The sequence below is a fragment of the Haemaphysalis longicornis genome, unplaced genomic scaffold (assembly GCF_048455015.1).
Source record: "Haemaphysalis longicornis isolate Haplotype H1 unplaced genomic scaffold, Haemaphysalis longicornis Haplotype H1 scaffold_5, whole genome shotgun sequence".
Lineage (NCBI taxonomy): Eukaryota > Metazoa > Arthropoda > Arachnida > Ixodida > Ixodidae > Haemaphysalis > Haemaphysalis longicornis.
This window is the reverse complement of record NW_027526385.1, coordinates 101176209-101192842: the sequence shown is the minus strand read 5'-3', so window position 1 is coordinate 101192842 and position 16634 is coordinate 101176209. Positions and strand designations below refer to the sequence as shown.

General features: G+C 48.8%; 1 protein-coding gene across 1 annotated transcript in view; it reads left to right on the top strand.

The window, feature by feature from the left end:
- LOC144139341 (uncharacterized) overlaps nucleotides 1-15086 on the top strand; it is a 52355-nt gene extending 37269 nt beyond the window's left edge. Inside the window, exons 3-4 of the mRNA XM_077671717.1 lie at nucleotides 4282-4363; nucleotides 13890-15086. Of these exons, the coding sequence (XP_077527843.1) occupies nucleotides 4282-4363; nucleotides 13890-14142 (335 nt within the window). The 3' untranslated portion in view covers nucleotides 14143-15086. The remainder of the gene's footprint in view (nucleotides 1-4281; nucleotides 4364-13889) is intronic.
- The last annotated feature ends 1548 nt before the right edge of the window (nucleotides 15087-16634 follow it).

The following is a 16634-nucleotide window of genomic DNA, read 5'->3' as shown; positions in this document are numbered from 1 at the left end:
GGCAGCTTCTCTGAGCTAGGACGTCGGCACTGACAGGTCCTTGGTTGTGGCTAATGTTGTAGTTGAAAGGCGTCTTGGGTTCGTCCACCTGCATGTAGCCGTAGTCCTTGTCCACCGGGTGGAAGGTCTCCTTAATGTTCTCCTCGTTCCAATTCACGTCCGCATGCACCGCGGGCTTGGCCGTCTTCTTGCCGGCCTTGAGGATGCTATGAGTGCCCATCCTACAAGTCGGAGCGTGCGCTTGCGAGCAGGCAGCTATGCCTGCTTTTTTATGGCACCACACCGGAAACACACCCCTCCACGTTTTGGAGAAAAGGAGAAACTCCCCGGCCTGTGATATATAGAAGGCCGCGGAAGAGAACGCTGCGAGCCGCCCCCCTCCGGAAGAGAGCGCGCAGCTTTCGTTGCGTTGTCCGCGGTCGAGTTGAGGGGGAATGATTATGAGAGATTTCTCATCGCGCGTAGTTTCGCTAATAGTGAACGGCTTTTCGTAATTTTTGTGGCAGGAGATTTGCTGGGACAATAGACTTTACACCAAAATACATTCCGAGTAGTTGATGGTGAGTGCTGCAAGGCCCCTTTAATTGAACCGCGAGATACGACTGCCATGATGCCGCGTGCAGAAAACTTGGCTGCAACATCTTGTTTTCGGTTTTATGACGGCGGTTGCAGTTTCATCTAAGCTACGAGTGGCTATGGAAGTTGGCTTTGCCTTAGCCGTAACGACTACGCGCTGTCTCCGCCTGCTCTCTGCATGTTTTTGTCGCATTTACAGTTTTGTTGGCCGGTGCCGTTAGCTAAGCCACTATCAGTGGAAAATTACCAAAAGTAATATGTCTTTGTGCCCCATCACAAACACATAGATGAATAGTCGCCTAAAAGGTTGTAGTTTATTGGAAGTGAACATCAATATAGTCCCCCATTTTTGACGATGCTTGCCTTGCTGCCTGGAACTTTCTGTAGCTGCATGCATTGATCAAACCGGGTCTTGGATGGTTCGACCTTGCTTTCTCATTTGGTTCACTTTTGTTGTGAGGTAATTATGCATTTTCTCCTCTGAACTTTCGGGTTAGCTTTGCTTAGTGGAGGATGATCCAACATTATTCATGCCTTTCAACACGCCCTAGAAATGTAGCCTTCCGTAAGTTCACTGACTTTTGCAACCCTGTGAGTGGCGAAGACAACGCTATGTTCAGCGTCGCACGCACTGAAACCGTTTTCTGATAGAAAAAAAATGCAATCCAATGCCTTTTTTAAAGCAAAGCTTTTTACCTCTACCCTGCAAGGGTTCCTTCGCGACCGTTGGTGTCAACAGAAAACTTCAGCGAACAAATAAAAGAATTCACAGGCACCGCCAGGAATCGATCCTGGAACTAGTAGAGTAACAAAGCCAGAGCCCGTTGGCTTACCGATTTAGCTACGAGCCCATGCGGAGACGGGAAAGACAAGTGGTGCACTCACCAAGCACGTCTACGGGTTTAACCCCTGCATTCTCGCTGAATACCAGGCGACAGCGATTAAAGGAAGCTCAGACCAACCCAAGGCATCTCACTTCTAGAACGCCAATGTGCTAAAGCCTGTGGCTTCCAGTGCTCACGTAAAAAATCTCAGCTCCTTGTCGTCCGCCCTCACGTCAAACGACACCTCAAGGAACACATTCAAATACTCCTTGATGGCCAGGCCATCACTCCAAGCCCCAGCATCAAGATCCTGGGCCTACTTCTTCATGCCAACACTAAAAGTGACGTATCCTTGCATCGCCTCAAACACAGAGTCAATAAAATCATACACATAAGCAGGCGAGTTGCCACCAAGAAGCGAGGCCTCAAGGAATCGCATAACTTTCGATTAGTTAAAGCTTTTGTCCTCCCGAGAAAAACTTACGTCAACCCCTGTCTTTTTCGCGGCAAGGAGGACATAGAGATGCTTTATATAATGATTAGAAATGCGGTTGAGCAAGGCATTGGTCTTCCCATGAGTGCGTCCCCAGAGAGGCCGCTTAGCGCGGGTCTCTACAACACAGTGGAAGAGCTGATAGAGGGCCATCTTTCTATCCAGAAGCTTCGAATGAGCAAAACTGCGGCGGGTCGTAGCATCCTTAACCAGATTGGCTGGGCAACACAGAATGTTACTCCGCTTGATGTACTCCTGGACTTTTGGCGACAAGAACTAAAGATGCTCCCTTTGCTTAGAAATATGAACCCCTCACACGACGAGGGTCGCCGACAAGTACAGGCTTAAGCGCTCAACACCACCGTCGGTGGGAATCATGCAGTTATCTACACAGACGCCTCCAAACATCGAGGGCAGCAGTACGCCATCATCATGGCTACCTCCAGAACGAACCTCCTTGTTGTGCCTCACTCAAGACCGAAGACATGACGGCAGCAGAAGAGGCAGCCATCTCCTTGGCTCTCACTCAACCAGGGGTTCGGAAGGCAGTCACCGATTCCCAACAAGCCTACCGGAATTACCAGACGGGTTTGGTGTCCTGACCTGCACTGCGTGTGCTACAACCCCACTCCCCAAATGGTTCCATTCAGCTCATCTGGACACCCGCTTACACTTACATTGAGGGCAACGAACACGGCCACCAAGCCTGCGCTTTTACCCCCCGTGCTAAGGAGCTGCACGAGGACAGTCACCCGCTTGTCTCGGTCAGGGACATAACCCAGCATTATCGCCTTCTGAGAAGACCCTACCTTTGCCTTACCCTGACATTTCCATAGAACAACAAACTACCCTATGGCTCATACAATCCGGCTCCTTTCCACACCCGACGCGTCTTCACTTAATGCACCCGAATTGCTGCTACGCTGAATGTGAATTTTGCTCAGAAGTAGGAACACTCTGCCACATAATCGGGGTGTGCGACTTTAGCTCTGAGCATCCTCCTCTTTTTCCGTCAACTACCGAACAAGAGCAATTGGAGATGCTGCTATCCAGCCCCTCTCTGCCTGCCCAGCTTCAGCTGCTGGACAGAGCACAGGCGGCGCGGACTGAATATGGGCTACAGTGAAGAAGGAACTACCCCCCTTGGACCGCACTCTGGGCCGCTCAGAAATCTGCATAGAAGTAGTTCCACCTCCTCCTCCAACTCCTTCTTCGTCTCTGCCGCCGATCTCGCCGCCTCCGTCCGCGACGGCAAAGACGGAGAAAAGAGATCTTCTAACACCGGGTTTGAGCCTAAATTTTATAAAAGCATAGTTTCCACTCCTGTGCCGAACCAATACAACTAAACCAACCACTGTTCATGAATCATGCATTAATTAAATCTTACCAAGAATATCTCCATGAAGTTATTAATAGAGGGTGTGGTTAAGTGCATTTCACTTCTCTCTGGTTTCACTTTTTGTAGAGTGACGTGAGGGAATGACGTCGCATGGGTAATCGTTGTGGGGGCCGTTTGAAGCTTTGCTTTCCAACCACATTCACCGAATGGATTGGCGCTAATTTTTTTTACGGAAGCCACAGTGCTCGAGCTTGCTTAAACACATCCGTTTACCGGACACGAAGCAAGGCTTGTAGTCTGGTCGCCTTGGACTGTGCGCGTGAAATTTGTCCTTTGATTGGTGATAGTGTGCCACGTTTACTGGGGCCGAAGCTAGATAACTGCGTGTGTTGTAAAGCTCTAGACATATTACAAGAACTGCGTTCCAGGTTTGGAGTAGGTTCTAGTGCACGTTAGAACAGATCAAACGTAATAGGGCAGGGGGCTGGCTCAGTGGCCTGTAGGGAGTCAAGGAGGCACTATAATGCTGTGAAATGTTGTTACACCTCCTCGAAATGGCATTTTAGGCTGCTTCAAGAGGTTTTTCTGGCTGCTTCAGGGCAGCTACAAAAGGAACCTTTGCCTGCTCCCAGGACTGCTCCCAAACTCATGTCCTCTTCCACCCCTGCAATTTTTATTTCAAACTGAGGAGGGTTTGTAGGAGGTTGTGCTGCAGGACACCAATCTGTCCCGCAGCAGTACTTTGCCAACAGCCCTTCATCGACAGTCATCAAAGGTGGCTACTGTCGGGGTTTTTGTCCTCGCACGTGTGGCCTCATTTTCTGAGAGGCTGTGTGCTACGCTGCAAAACTTTGTGAATGTATTCAGGATGACTGCGTACACTTGATGCTGCGTGTGTGCGACTTTCAGCTGGACACTCTTCACCGCTGGTGTGACAACTGACGTCGGCAGCCCTGCAGATCCATGCAGGGTGTGATCGCGTGTGCACGCGGCCGGTGTGTGTGTGGCAGGAGAGTGCCTTCCTGAAACTGTTCCTGGTGCCTGTGCAGGGGGCTCCTGCTCGTCCTCCATGTCGGGCAGGCAGAAGCAGGCACGCAAGCGGCGCTGGGACTGGGACCAGGATCCTCCCAGGTGGGTGCCCCTTCTACCTCTTCCTTGGCCAGGCCTCTGGGCAGCTGGGGGGGCATGCAGGGAGTCCTGTTCACCTTCCTGCTGCCTGGGGAGGCCCAAAACGCACAAGCCTTGCCGTGGCTGAGAACGGAGCCTCGACCTCCATTCTAGCTTCCAGAGCTCCTCAAGCGGTCTTGCGTGTCGCCGCTTCTTACTGGGCTGACCGCTCAAACACTCTGGGGCCTGCGCTTTTAACGAGCACCTACGCATTCCACACTGCCCCTGCACGTGCGAGTGTAGTGCTACCAGCACTACACTCGCCATTGGCCAACAATGGCAGGCAGGCTTCTGTCACCTGGGCGAAGCACGAAGTAAAGCCAGGTGGATAATTAGTATGACTGCCAGCTGCGAATCGTGTATCATTTTCAAAGAAGGACGACACTTCAAACTGTAAAAGCGGCCATGCTTTTGATTTAGGCTCGAGGCAACACACCTAACCATTGCAAATTAACGCAGTGCATGCGTCAAGCAAGCATATACAGGGAGTCTCACTTGGTTAGTGCTCCAGGTCCTTAGCCATCTCCATTTCATTTTAGTGCCGTCTACTTGTTAAGTGCCACTGCTTGAATCAAGAGCCCATCCGATGTCGTAAACTGGACAAGGAAGACCCATTACCACACGCCGATTCACTCGTGCATCCCTGTACTTTTGAACCAGTGAACCCAAACTTTGTACAGACTGCGTGCGCCTGTTTCCGGATGGGACTGGCGTAGCAGATTGAGAGTTCGGGTGGGCGGGATGCTGGGCAAGACAGATGCCCTCGCCTCGTGGACATAATCGTGAAAGAGGCGGCTAGCTGACTACACGGCTGAAATTGGATGTGTGGACTGCTGTAAGTTCCCGCGCACTCAGCCGAACGAAGGACATGAAAAGAGCTTGTGGGGGGCAGTGTGTTGGGTGTTGTTCTCGAGTGGTTTGGGCCTCTTCTGCACTCTGCATAGGCATGAGGTGCCACGCCTGCTGAGTTCCTGCTGTGACACTGCTGGCTAGCCCGTCTCAGTGTTTATAACGCGGGCACTCCTTAGGGGGCTGTTGGCATGGAGACGGGACACAAATCGGCACCTGGGTTACGTCCTCTCTGCTAGCATCCCGCCGTCGTGGCGTTTTTGTCACTGAAAGCGCCTAACAAGCTGCGACGTTGGGTCTTCTAAACTTACTTGCTCACACTGAGAAAGACTCTGTTCTAATACAGTGCAGCCCAATTATGCCAATGCTCAAAATGCCTGAAAATTTCATCGTTATAACCAATTATCATCATACATGGAGGGGCCATAAAAAATGTTCTCAGTACCCACTAACACCATGTAGACATTTTTGCAGTTTTCACTTGTGTCAATACTAAGGTCACGTCCAAATGGCTTTAAAAGAATACCCGCAATCTCCATTTGTTCTTGCGGGAGACGATGCTTAAAGGAGCACAATATTCGCCTTGACCTTCGCGATAGCTTCGCCGCCTGCCGCCGCTTCTCCGCGGCATTTACAGGATTAGTGCTGCGGGGCTGATAGGGGCTCATCCAGTGCTGTGGTTCTCTTTTGCTTCTTTTTTTCCTTTCCGCACCCTAAAGAACATGTTATGGTGACATCTGTAAGCAAATACACTAAAAGCTCGTTAATTCGAGCTCGAAGGGGACCATATAGTTGTTCGAATTATCAGGCGGGTGCTACATTGAATGGAAATCGCACCACACAGCGCGGGCAGAACCAAAACAAGCCATCTCTGGACTCGTTATCGCGAATTCGGCGCTACTACACGTTTGTGGGAGGTGATTTCGTAAATAATAATGGCATGCGCTCGGGCGCCCTCTGTAGACTCAAAATAAGCTGTTGCAGGAGCCTAACGCGTGCGCCACGCGGTTGTTTTCCTGTTTCGTTGTTTTGCATCTTCAGTAAATTTAATTTGGTTTGGATTTGCAACACGTGATCACCCTGGGCCGGCTTCTGCCAGGAGCGATGGAAAACAGGGGATCAGAGTTCGAATTAAGCGTTCTGGATACGGACGCGTTCGAATTATCGGGAGTTGTCCCCCATTGAAGTATAAAGGGCTGTGCCCGGACCAGGGCGCGAGTTCGAATTAAAGAGCTTTTACTGTAGTACATTTAGGGCACTTAAAACAGCAGCGGTGTCTTGTTAAGGTTCTTGAACGCCAATAAGAGCCATCCACGGACACGGTTCTGCGCGTTTTTTGGCCAGTCTTGTGGCCGTCGGCAACGGCAGCTGCGTATCATGAGGCACAAGGGAATTAAAGGCCCAGCATCAAGATCCTGGGCCTACATCTTGAGGCCAACACTAAAAGTGACGTATCCTTGCATCGCCTCAAACCCAGATTTTTCCAGTGTCACAAAGTTTCTGTCACAACGTCCTTTTCTACAGCCGTAATGTTTGTAGACGGGCTCCGGCCGATGCTTTCGGTGCAGAAGGTACTCTTTGACCAGTCCGTTTCCGCCGTTCCTGACGTTTGAATATGACCTTCGTGATGGCGTACGGGTCCTTGGCCGAAGCGTGTGTTGTAAATTTTCAAGCGTTGTGAGTCTTCAGTGTAGAGAAGGGGACGGGTGAAGAGAAGACAGACTGTAGGCCACCGTTGTTGTTGTTGTTGTTGCGCCTTTAGCTATGGCACATACCCAATCAGGGGATCGGCCAATCAACAGAGGATGGTTAAAATGAATGGAATTCTTTTCTAATCACGCGACTTTTAGGAAAGATAATTTAGACCGGTTTGAAAAATTTTTGAGGGAAAAGGAAAAAATAAAAAAAAACCCTGAAAAATCAAAGCGAGGGTGACCAATCGCAATCATAAAGAGAATCGTTTTGAATTTTCAATGTAGCGCAGGAGGGCAGAGCATACATCCCGGCGGCAGAACCCCGTTTCGGATGCCCCGAACGATAGAATAGCCGGCACTGTTAGGGATATCCCCAAACTGTTAAGCGGCACCTCCAGGGACTGACGTCTGACTCGGGAAAAACGTCGGCATGTCAAAAGGAAGTTATCGACAGACTCGTCTTCGTTGCAATAGCTGCACAGAGCTGTTGGCGCCAGACGAGACCTGTGTAAATACCTGTTTAACTTGGGTACTCGACAACGTAAGGCTGTAATAATCACCTCTAAGTTGCGTGAAGGGCACCATTCAGGTTTCCATGAAAATTTAAGATGATTGAAATCCCTTAATGATAATAAAACCGATTCTTGCTGTACTTGGAGTTTCAGCATCCTACGGTGCCTAGCTGCTGTTATTAAAGGTGTCGGCTCTACGACGTCTACTACAGGCCCAGAAAGTGCTACCCTTGCTAGAGAGTCGGCAGTCTCGTTGTATGTGATCCCTGCATGACCAGGAACCCAAAGAAGGTGAATTTCAGTAAAGTGAGGTGGCAGGAGTGACCGAAACGTCCGCAGAAGGGGAGTGTCTTTAGGGGAAGAAAGGGCTAGGCATACAGAAAAAGAATCGGAAATTATCATTGGAGATGTAATTGACACATCCAGCTTTCGTAGCGCCAGGACAATTGCCAGGAATTCCGCAAAGAATATGGGGATAAAATCACGCAGACGAACCGAAAAGGTCCAGTTAAGGGAAAGGGAAAATATTCCGATACCGGATTTTTCTTCTCGTTGAGAGGCATCTGTATAAATTATAGCACCTGGCTGCATAGAGGCCAAATAATCTTCGAGAAGGCGATTGAGTAGCCGGGCTGGTAAAAGTTTAGCATTTTTGGGGAAAATGTTCCGGAAATTGATAGAAAGAGGTGAACTCCTGTCAGTATATGGAATAATCTGATTTATTGCTACACCCAATGGAGAAAGGAAGCTCTGTATCAAAGTGCTTTGTGGACATAAGGACCTGGGCCATTGGTGCACCATAAACGCACTTGGTTCTGCAATAAAAATAAACTGCTCCCTGTTCACCTCAGAGCTATAAGCTCTCAGAAAAGTTTCAACCGTCAGAATCCGGAACCTATTAAGCAGAGGAGGAACGCGCGCTTCCAAGTAAACTACTGCATTTGCTGCATTCTTAGGCAACCCTAAACAGCAGCGAAGAGCCTGGCGCTCCAGAAGAACCAGACGATGAAGCTTATACGCGGCGCACCCAGAGAATAACACGCACCCAAACTCTAAAATGGGGCGAACGTACATTCTATATATCATAAGAAGGGTCTCTCTGCGCATGCCCTTCTTCCTATGACTGAGACTTCTCAACATCCCAACAGCACGTGCACCTTTGGCCTCAATGAGGGCTATATGTGGGGTCCAGTCAAGTTCACTGGTGTAAATAATCCCGAGGTACTTTAAAGAAGGAACCTGAGGAATTATGCACTGTCGGTAACTGAGAGTAATGTTAACAGGACCTGAGATTGGAAAAACTAATAAGGAACATTTGTTCACATTGATAGAGAGACAAATACTGTCCAACCACGAGGCAATAATATTCAGATAAGACTGCAATAATTTGTGAAGAGATTGAATGTCAGGTGCTGATGCAAAAAACGCAATATCGTCGGCAAATACATATGTAGAAACACCAGAAACCACCGGAATAGCGCTTACAAGGATGTTAAAAAGAACAGGGGAAAGGACCGCCCCTTGCGGTACGCCCCTAGACTGTGGCCGCTGTGAGGAGGTAACATTAAATTTTACACAACTGAACTGCCTGTCTCTCAGAAATTCACAAATCCAAGTTATGATATACCTTGGGAAGTTTAAGACTTGTAACCGGGACAACAACACAGGGTATTCGACGCTATGAAAAGCTTTTGCTACATCTAGGGTTACTAGGGCCGAAAACTGGTTAGTGCGACGGGCAAGTTTAATCCGGCTTTCAAGGTCCATATGCGCACTCCAAATCGAACACCCAGGGCGGAAACCAATTTGTCTTGGGCTAAAGATTCTAGAACTGGACACTAATTGCATTATGCGCTGCTGCAAAATCCGCTCGATTAATTTAACCACATTAGATGTCAACGCAATAGGCCTGACGTTTTCAATCGAGAGGCCCTGACCAGCATTCTTAAGTACCGGAAGTATTTTGGCGAGACGCCAGACATCGGGGATCCATGCATGTCGAATAGAATAATTGATCATGTTAAGTAAATGATTGGGAGCCTCGTCAAATAATAACTTCAGCATTTCAGTTGTAATGCCATCTGGGCCAGGAGCTGCAGCAGTCAATTTAGTCATGACGTCAGCGAGCTCTGATAGCGTTACCTCTATGAAGTCGTCTACCACGTCTGGCGGAGTAAATGACATCGCTAAGAAGGATGAAAAACGAGCTTGAAGCCCATCAGCTATCGACTCTAGGGACTCTGAGAGTTCACCTGACGATAGCACCACGGAGTCTGTATTATCTGGAGAGGGTACTGCTTTCCGCGATCGAAGAAAGCGAAAAAGCGCACGCTTATTGTTAGGCTTGGAGAGACACAGAGATCGATCTGTGTCATAAGTCTGTTTAGCATTAGAAACAGCGCGTTTGAATACCGCTGAAAAATATTTGTAGTTGCACCAGTTAAGCGGGGATAGGTTATGGCAAAGTTTCTTCCAGGCCGCCTTTCTACGTCTAAAGCAGCGCGAACATTCTTCGTCCCACCAGGGACTCGGCAATACTGACTTCTTCGACATCACTTCAAATAATGACGACTGAGCTGAAGAGGAAAGGGCGGAACAAAGGCCTGTCGCACATTCAGCTTCATTTTGTGTCACCAGAGAGGACAGGGACTCCTTCAGAGAGGTTTGAAACCTTTTATAGTTAACAAAAGAACGGCTCTGGCGGTTAACGGAACGGATGGGACACCCAATGTCAAAAACTATTGGGATGTGGTCACTACTCGACCCGCCATCAACAGTCGACCAAGAAGGCACTGAAACACCTCGAGAAGATATAGTTAAATCCAAAACAGATTGCGTTTGTCTTTTATGGTAGGTTGGAGAATCCGAATTTATGCATGTTAAGTTGTTATCTGTAATCCAATCCAACAAGCGATTACCGCAAGAATCCGTCCGGAAGCCCCAAGTAACGTGGTGGGAATTAAAGTCTCCTGCAAAGATAATGGGAGGTACAGCCGAAGCAATAGCCAAATCAAGTGGTTCGGAATCAACGACGCCACTAGGAAAGTACACGTTGGCCAATGAGAAGGGGAGGCAACCAGGTAGCTTTAATTCCAGCACTAAAATTTCACAGTCTGGGCGTTGAAGTTGGAAGGACACCTTCGCGGTGTGGGCAAACTTTGTAGATATCAAACTTAACAGACCGCCACCTCGGGTTGGCCTGTCTAGTCGAAAAGTGCGGTAATTATAAAGTCCAAATTTTTGGTTGCTACTAAGCCAGGTTTCCTGTAGCAAAATTACGTCTGGGGAAAATTGGGAGCACAAACAAAGTAAATCCGCAAAGCCTGCCGAAACGGAGCGACAATTCCACTGAACGACTTTTAGAACCCCTATGATTCAGAGAGACCGGCTGCAGCAACTGCAGCTTGTAATATCTGATTCTTGGGCTTTGAAACAGATTTACCTTTCTTGGATTTTGCTTTTGGCTGCACTTCCAGGGTTTCGGTACTAGGTGATCCGGAACGTTTACTAGACTGAAGAACAGTCTCCATAGGCCAAGCCTGAAGCTCCATGTCCGAGTCTGAAGAGGGCGAAAGGGGAGGAATATACTCGTTGTCGGCCGTAGGACCACGAACAGACGAAGTACCAGCCTCAGCGTAAGTAGGATGTTCCGAACCACGCACCGAAGTAGCGAGAGTAGACGATACTTTAACAGAATCCGAGGCAAGATTAGCTGCTGAGAGCAGCGGACCTTCAGGGACGGTGGAAACTTGCTGGATCACTTGGGGAGAGGAGGTACACAAAAGGGGAGCGGGCTGCAAATGTGGCGCCAGCTGAGTCACCACTGTGCGAGACACGCACTCGATTATGGTGGAAGTTAACTGGGTGATTACTGAAGAGACACCCTTCTCAACAGCCGCTGCTACAACGGAAGCAAAAGCTGGGTCAGCGAGGGAAGACTGTTGGAGCTTGGCAACGGCTTGTTCAACCACTGCAACAATGGTATTCACTACGGCTGCATCAGCGAGTGATGGAGAGTGTTTGGCCGTAACTCCAGCATAACCATGTGTCCTTTCTTTGACAATTGTAACAGCATCCCCGCGCGAGCAGCGACGCTTACCCATGACCTCGACAACTTGGACTTCTTGAGCTCTCGCAGGGCAATTAGAATAGTCAGCTGGGTGTGCCGCTCCACACAAACAACATTTGGCATCTTGGGCAGTACTTAGCTCGACAGAATGGCTCTCACCGCATGCGCGACACCGGGGAGACGATTTGCATGCCTTGGATGTGTGGCCAAAACGCCAACAGTTGTGGCACTGAAGAGGCCGGGGAGAGAGAGGTTCCACACGGTAAATGAGAGGCCATACTTTAATCTCCGATGGACATTGCGTCCCAACAAATGTAGCAATGACAGATTCTGTTGGCACCCTGTTTTTCTCTACAACACGGCTGCAACGGTAAACTGAGGTGACTCCCGCTACCGAAAACTGCTCTAGTACCTCCTGAGGTGTCATCTGAACATCAACACCTCGAACGATGCCCTTCACGCAAGCAAGGTGAGGGGGGATAAATGCACTCACCTGAACAGAGGTAAACATTGTACATTTCAAGAGGTCAGCGACACAGGTCTCGTCTGACGATCGGCACAAGACGCCACCTTTGCCAAACGGGCGGACCTCCGTAATGTGCTCGAACTTCTCAGTAGCCGCTCGAAGTGCCGCCTGTACAGCCCGCGGGTTTTTCAGCCGGATGAATCCGCCACTTACTGGCACCGAGGCCACGGGGATGCTGCCCACCCCACTGCACTTTAGGGCTTCCAATTGCATGTCCTGCGGACGAATCGAGGCCGCCCAGGGGGAACTCCCCCGGCCAGGAGACTCAAAAGACATCCAGGCGCGGAAACCAGCAACCTGGAAGAAAAGAAAAGACCAAAAGAATGGCGGGAAACAACCGCTAATCCGCCTGAAGGTTGGCCGATCACCTCAACCAGGAAAGCGAAAAACCAAGCAGCTTAGAAGCAAGCGACCACGCAGACAGACACGTCAGCGACCAGCAGCTTTGTTCTTGCTCCAACTTCTTTCTCTACTACTACTTCATCATCATCTACACAAGTAATGAGCGTTTTAGTAATCACACTCATAAGCACAGTGTTCACTTTCCTTTTGTTTTTTTTTACTTCACTGAACAGCTGGTCAGTCGGCGGACGCATTTTTCGAAGTATGCATGCAGCCAGTTCATAAGCGACAAAATGTGTCGGAAGAGTGTGGCATCTGACAAGGCCCTTTAATTTCAGTTTGGGCTAGATTCTGCAGGCTCCCCCTGTCATATGACAATGATTCAAAGACTGGTTTAGTCGTGCACGCGGTTTACTCTATAAACCAGTCTCCGCGCTGGTCGTGGAGTGTATACGTAGCAAATGAATGTTTGCGGTTGCTCACCTCATGACAAGGCGACTCAGCAATACTTTTTTTTGCCCTATACTGATCCCTGAGCATAAAGTTGCATTATCCATTGTACTTCTTTCGTAGAATGTGCAGGAAATTTATACCACACTAGTTTGCCAAGGGTAGTGATGAGTATGTGGTGACAAATATGCTGGCATGCTGTCAGGTATAAGTAGTGCTCCACTAGGAACCGATCTACATCATAGTGTAAAGCCGTTGCATGACCATCTCGGGAAATGCTGCTTACGGAGACGCAGTTAGTAAATTTCAGGCCAGTGCAGTTACAATGAGCTACATATGCTGATGCATGGTGCTTATAGATGGTATTCACTGAAAAGTTAGGCTGTAGAGTTCTTCGCTTGGCAGCATTAGAAACTGCCATGTTCGTGCCTCTTCGGCACTATCATGGTGCAGCTTGGGCCACTGCGCCCCCACCTCGAAGAAAAAAAAGCCCTGGCATGTGTCGTCTGCCCCGTTTCAATCAAATTATCAAAGGTGGTGTCAGCAGATTTGTTATTGGTCGTACACACAGTGGAGGTGAGGCATTACTTTGCGTTCGGAGGGGTACAGTTTGGAACATAAAAACACACGCGTGTTTAGCGCGCACAAAGTACCACCATCTCGTGGAGTCCGGCGTAGCTATACTCAGTGACAGTAAAAGTAAGCAAATTACAAGTTAAGCAGTGACAAGTAAACAAATTACAAACGTGTTTTGCTTCGTGTACCCCTTGGACTACGACCCAGTCAAAGCTCACGTTGAGGCTCGGCACCGCAGCTTTGCTGGCCATCCTTCTTCACAGAGTGGAGGGGCACTAAATGTTTGTGATGACCCCCTCATGGCGCATGTGCTTGTGTGGAGAGCTGACAGCCCGATGTAGACCTGAGTACGAGTGAAGCACGTGGAGCAATGTACACTCACAGCACAGTGGAGCTCCCTGCCCTGTCGATTATTGTTAGTGTGCACATAACCAGCGCTTGCAGGAGAAATTTTCTGTGTTGGTCTGTGCAGCCAGGGGCCGTCAGAGACATCTTCACAACCATGGAGTGGACTAGACTTGCCTGTGCCAGATGCAAGTGTGGACAATGCCTCCAGCAGCAGCAGCAGCAGCAGCAGCAAAGTGGAGGATAAGGAAGAATTGTTCAGGGAAGCTGTCTCCCTGGTGCATGAGTATGCAGCAAAGTGGAGGATCCGGAAGAATGGTTCAGGCAAGCTGTCTCCCTGGTGCATCGGTTTGCGAGTATGGTGGTTTGCATGCTTGTGATATGCTCCCATTTGGGGGCATGCGTCCGAGTAGTGGGGGAGCCCTTCCCTTTCCTCGGGATGCGCCACTGCTGAAGCTGGCGATGCTGAGGCTCAGTACTGGGCCCAGTGTTCTGACCTAGGCGAGGGGATCTCGCCTAGTTGAACTTTGAACACGAGTACTCCGCATAGCAAATGTTGGCTTCGGGCAATGTTACAAAAATTTGCATTAACAACGAAACACCGCTCTAGTCATCATGTCATGAAAAAAACTGTGCCACCTGGCTGAAGTAATTACAGGAGGAGAGCTTTCTTGCACGTAGAACAGAACCGCCACTATAGTATAACATTAATATAACAAACTTCAATATAATATAACCCCTAATTGGCGAGGTTACAAGGCGCCAGTAGCTTGGAAGTTGCGTGTATTTAATAATGGGGATGTTACGAGTGACTGTGGTTGTGCTTTCAATGCGAAAAAGTCTTCCACTGGAAAGAAGTGGACCCGGAAAGACAGCTTCTCTGTGGCAGGGATGTCTGAGGGCAAAAGGAGACGCTAGGTGGCGCGAGCAGCTTGGGCAACTTAAGGCCCCTAAAATTACTAAGGTAGCGACAACCGCTCCCTCCTTCTCCGCTGCTCTCATCTTTTTCTTTGCCCTGACCCGCGGCGCCGCGTGCGCTTGAACGCGGCGGCGGTGCCGCCATTTTTTTGGCTGCTTCAGAGCAGACGCCCTCTCAACGCGAAGGGCCGCTCACTGGAGTTTTACTTGCAATTTGGTCTGGTATTTGCGCCAAATCGCTGTTTGGTGGCATTTTTAGGATTTATAGTCTTATTTCACCAACATGCACTAAGTGAGGTTCTTTTGTTTCATATTTTTGTCTGGAAGGAGATATTTGTGCAGGGTGGATGCCGCTCACGCATACGCACAGCGCGGTGTTTGTTTACTTCTGCAGCATGCTTGTAGCATCTCACCAAAGGATCGAACGTGAACATTTCAAACTGCACCGTTACGGTAATTGTCTTCTCTCATTCGTGTGGCTGTAGTCGTGCAATCACTGCACAGAGGGCCTGCGCACGGCTCGCAGCAGTATACCGAGCGCTTAATTTGCAAATGCCGTCGTTCAAGCGCTGCGCTGGCGTCCTTGCGATCGCCTTTCTTACGATGATTGTGAATCATTAGCGGTGTTCAGCCTGCGCCTGCTGTTACTACCGACATACATCCTAGCTTAATTCCGCGCAGTTCCGAGTGCTTTGCCGTTTTTGTAGAAATGTTTCTTTCACCTTCATGTCGTTATAGGCTGCTGTGACGTACTAGATTAAAAAAATACACACATGCTGTTGTGCGTGAGTGCACTTACAGGGACGGGAAAAATCCCTGCTTCCTCGACTTCACAGCGGGATACACTAAACTGCAATTGCTGCCATACGTTCATGTGCGAACCGAGTAAAAACGTGGGCTACTAATTCTGGGAATAGGCGTCAGAGAAGACTGCGATCAATCGATCGGGTAAACTTAAATCAGATTTGTGGCCTTTTATATCACATGCGAACCAGAGATCGAGCCCCTCTAAGTACAAATAATAGATATATATAAATGGCTCATTTGGATATAAGATATATATAAATAGCTCATGATAATCACCGATATCACGGTGATTATTAAAAGAAAACGATAAGGTTTATTACCAAAATGAATTGGTGCCACCGAATGGATATTTTATTGGAACAATCGTCCGTAATGAGTTCGTGCAGGTGGCTCGTGCTGCTGACGTGGCTTCCTGTGAGAAAAAATGCTGGGAGTGGCATTTGGGTTTAGTTTTTAACGGCAAGCTTATTCAATATCCGTTCCTCAAATTATTCGTGAATAATCCTATTGAGAAGAAAAAAAAATTCACTACCGAGTCTGAGATGCGCCACAAACACTCCGCAAATATAGACAATAATGCATTGCAGAAGAGAGTTAGTGACCCTTCTTCCGTAGCGTGGTCAAATTCGCGTTCGTGCATCTGCTCAGTGCCGCGTCCACGCCAAGGAGGTCCCTGGTCCACGCTCAACTCGTTTACACTAAATGCGTTTAAGAACCACTTTGCTGGACAAAAATAGGTCTGCTGAGAATAATATATTTGCCCAGTGTGTTTTGGTTCACATCGCAATGACTGCATACGCTACGCCACTGACTACTAAGATGAAGTAAGCGCGTACACTGCAGATGTACGGCCTCACGTGTGATCACCGTTAATTAAGATGTAATTAACGGTTCTCTGTGCACTGTGCATACACGGAAGAAAGGGCGTACAGCCGTTGCGGTGCGAATATGCATGTAAAGTGTCCATTCAAACGTGCGCGAATTTAACGAAGCGATAACAGAAATTGCAAATAAAACGTACATAAACGGCGCGGTCACTAGATTGGCTGGCCTTCAATTCATTTACCTAGCCGCAATTGTTTTTTTCTCTTTACAGCCTCAATTTGCGCTGCAACGACCAAGCACGTATTACGCAGCAAATTGCTCC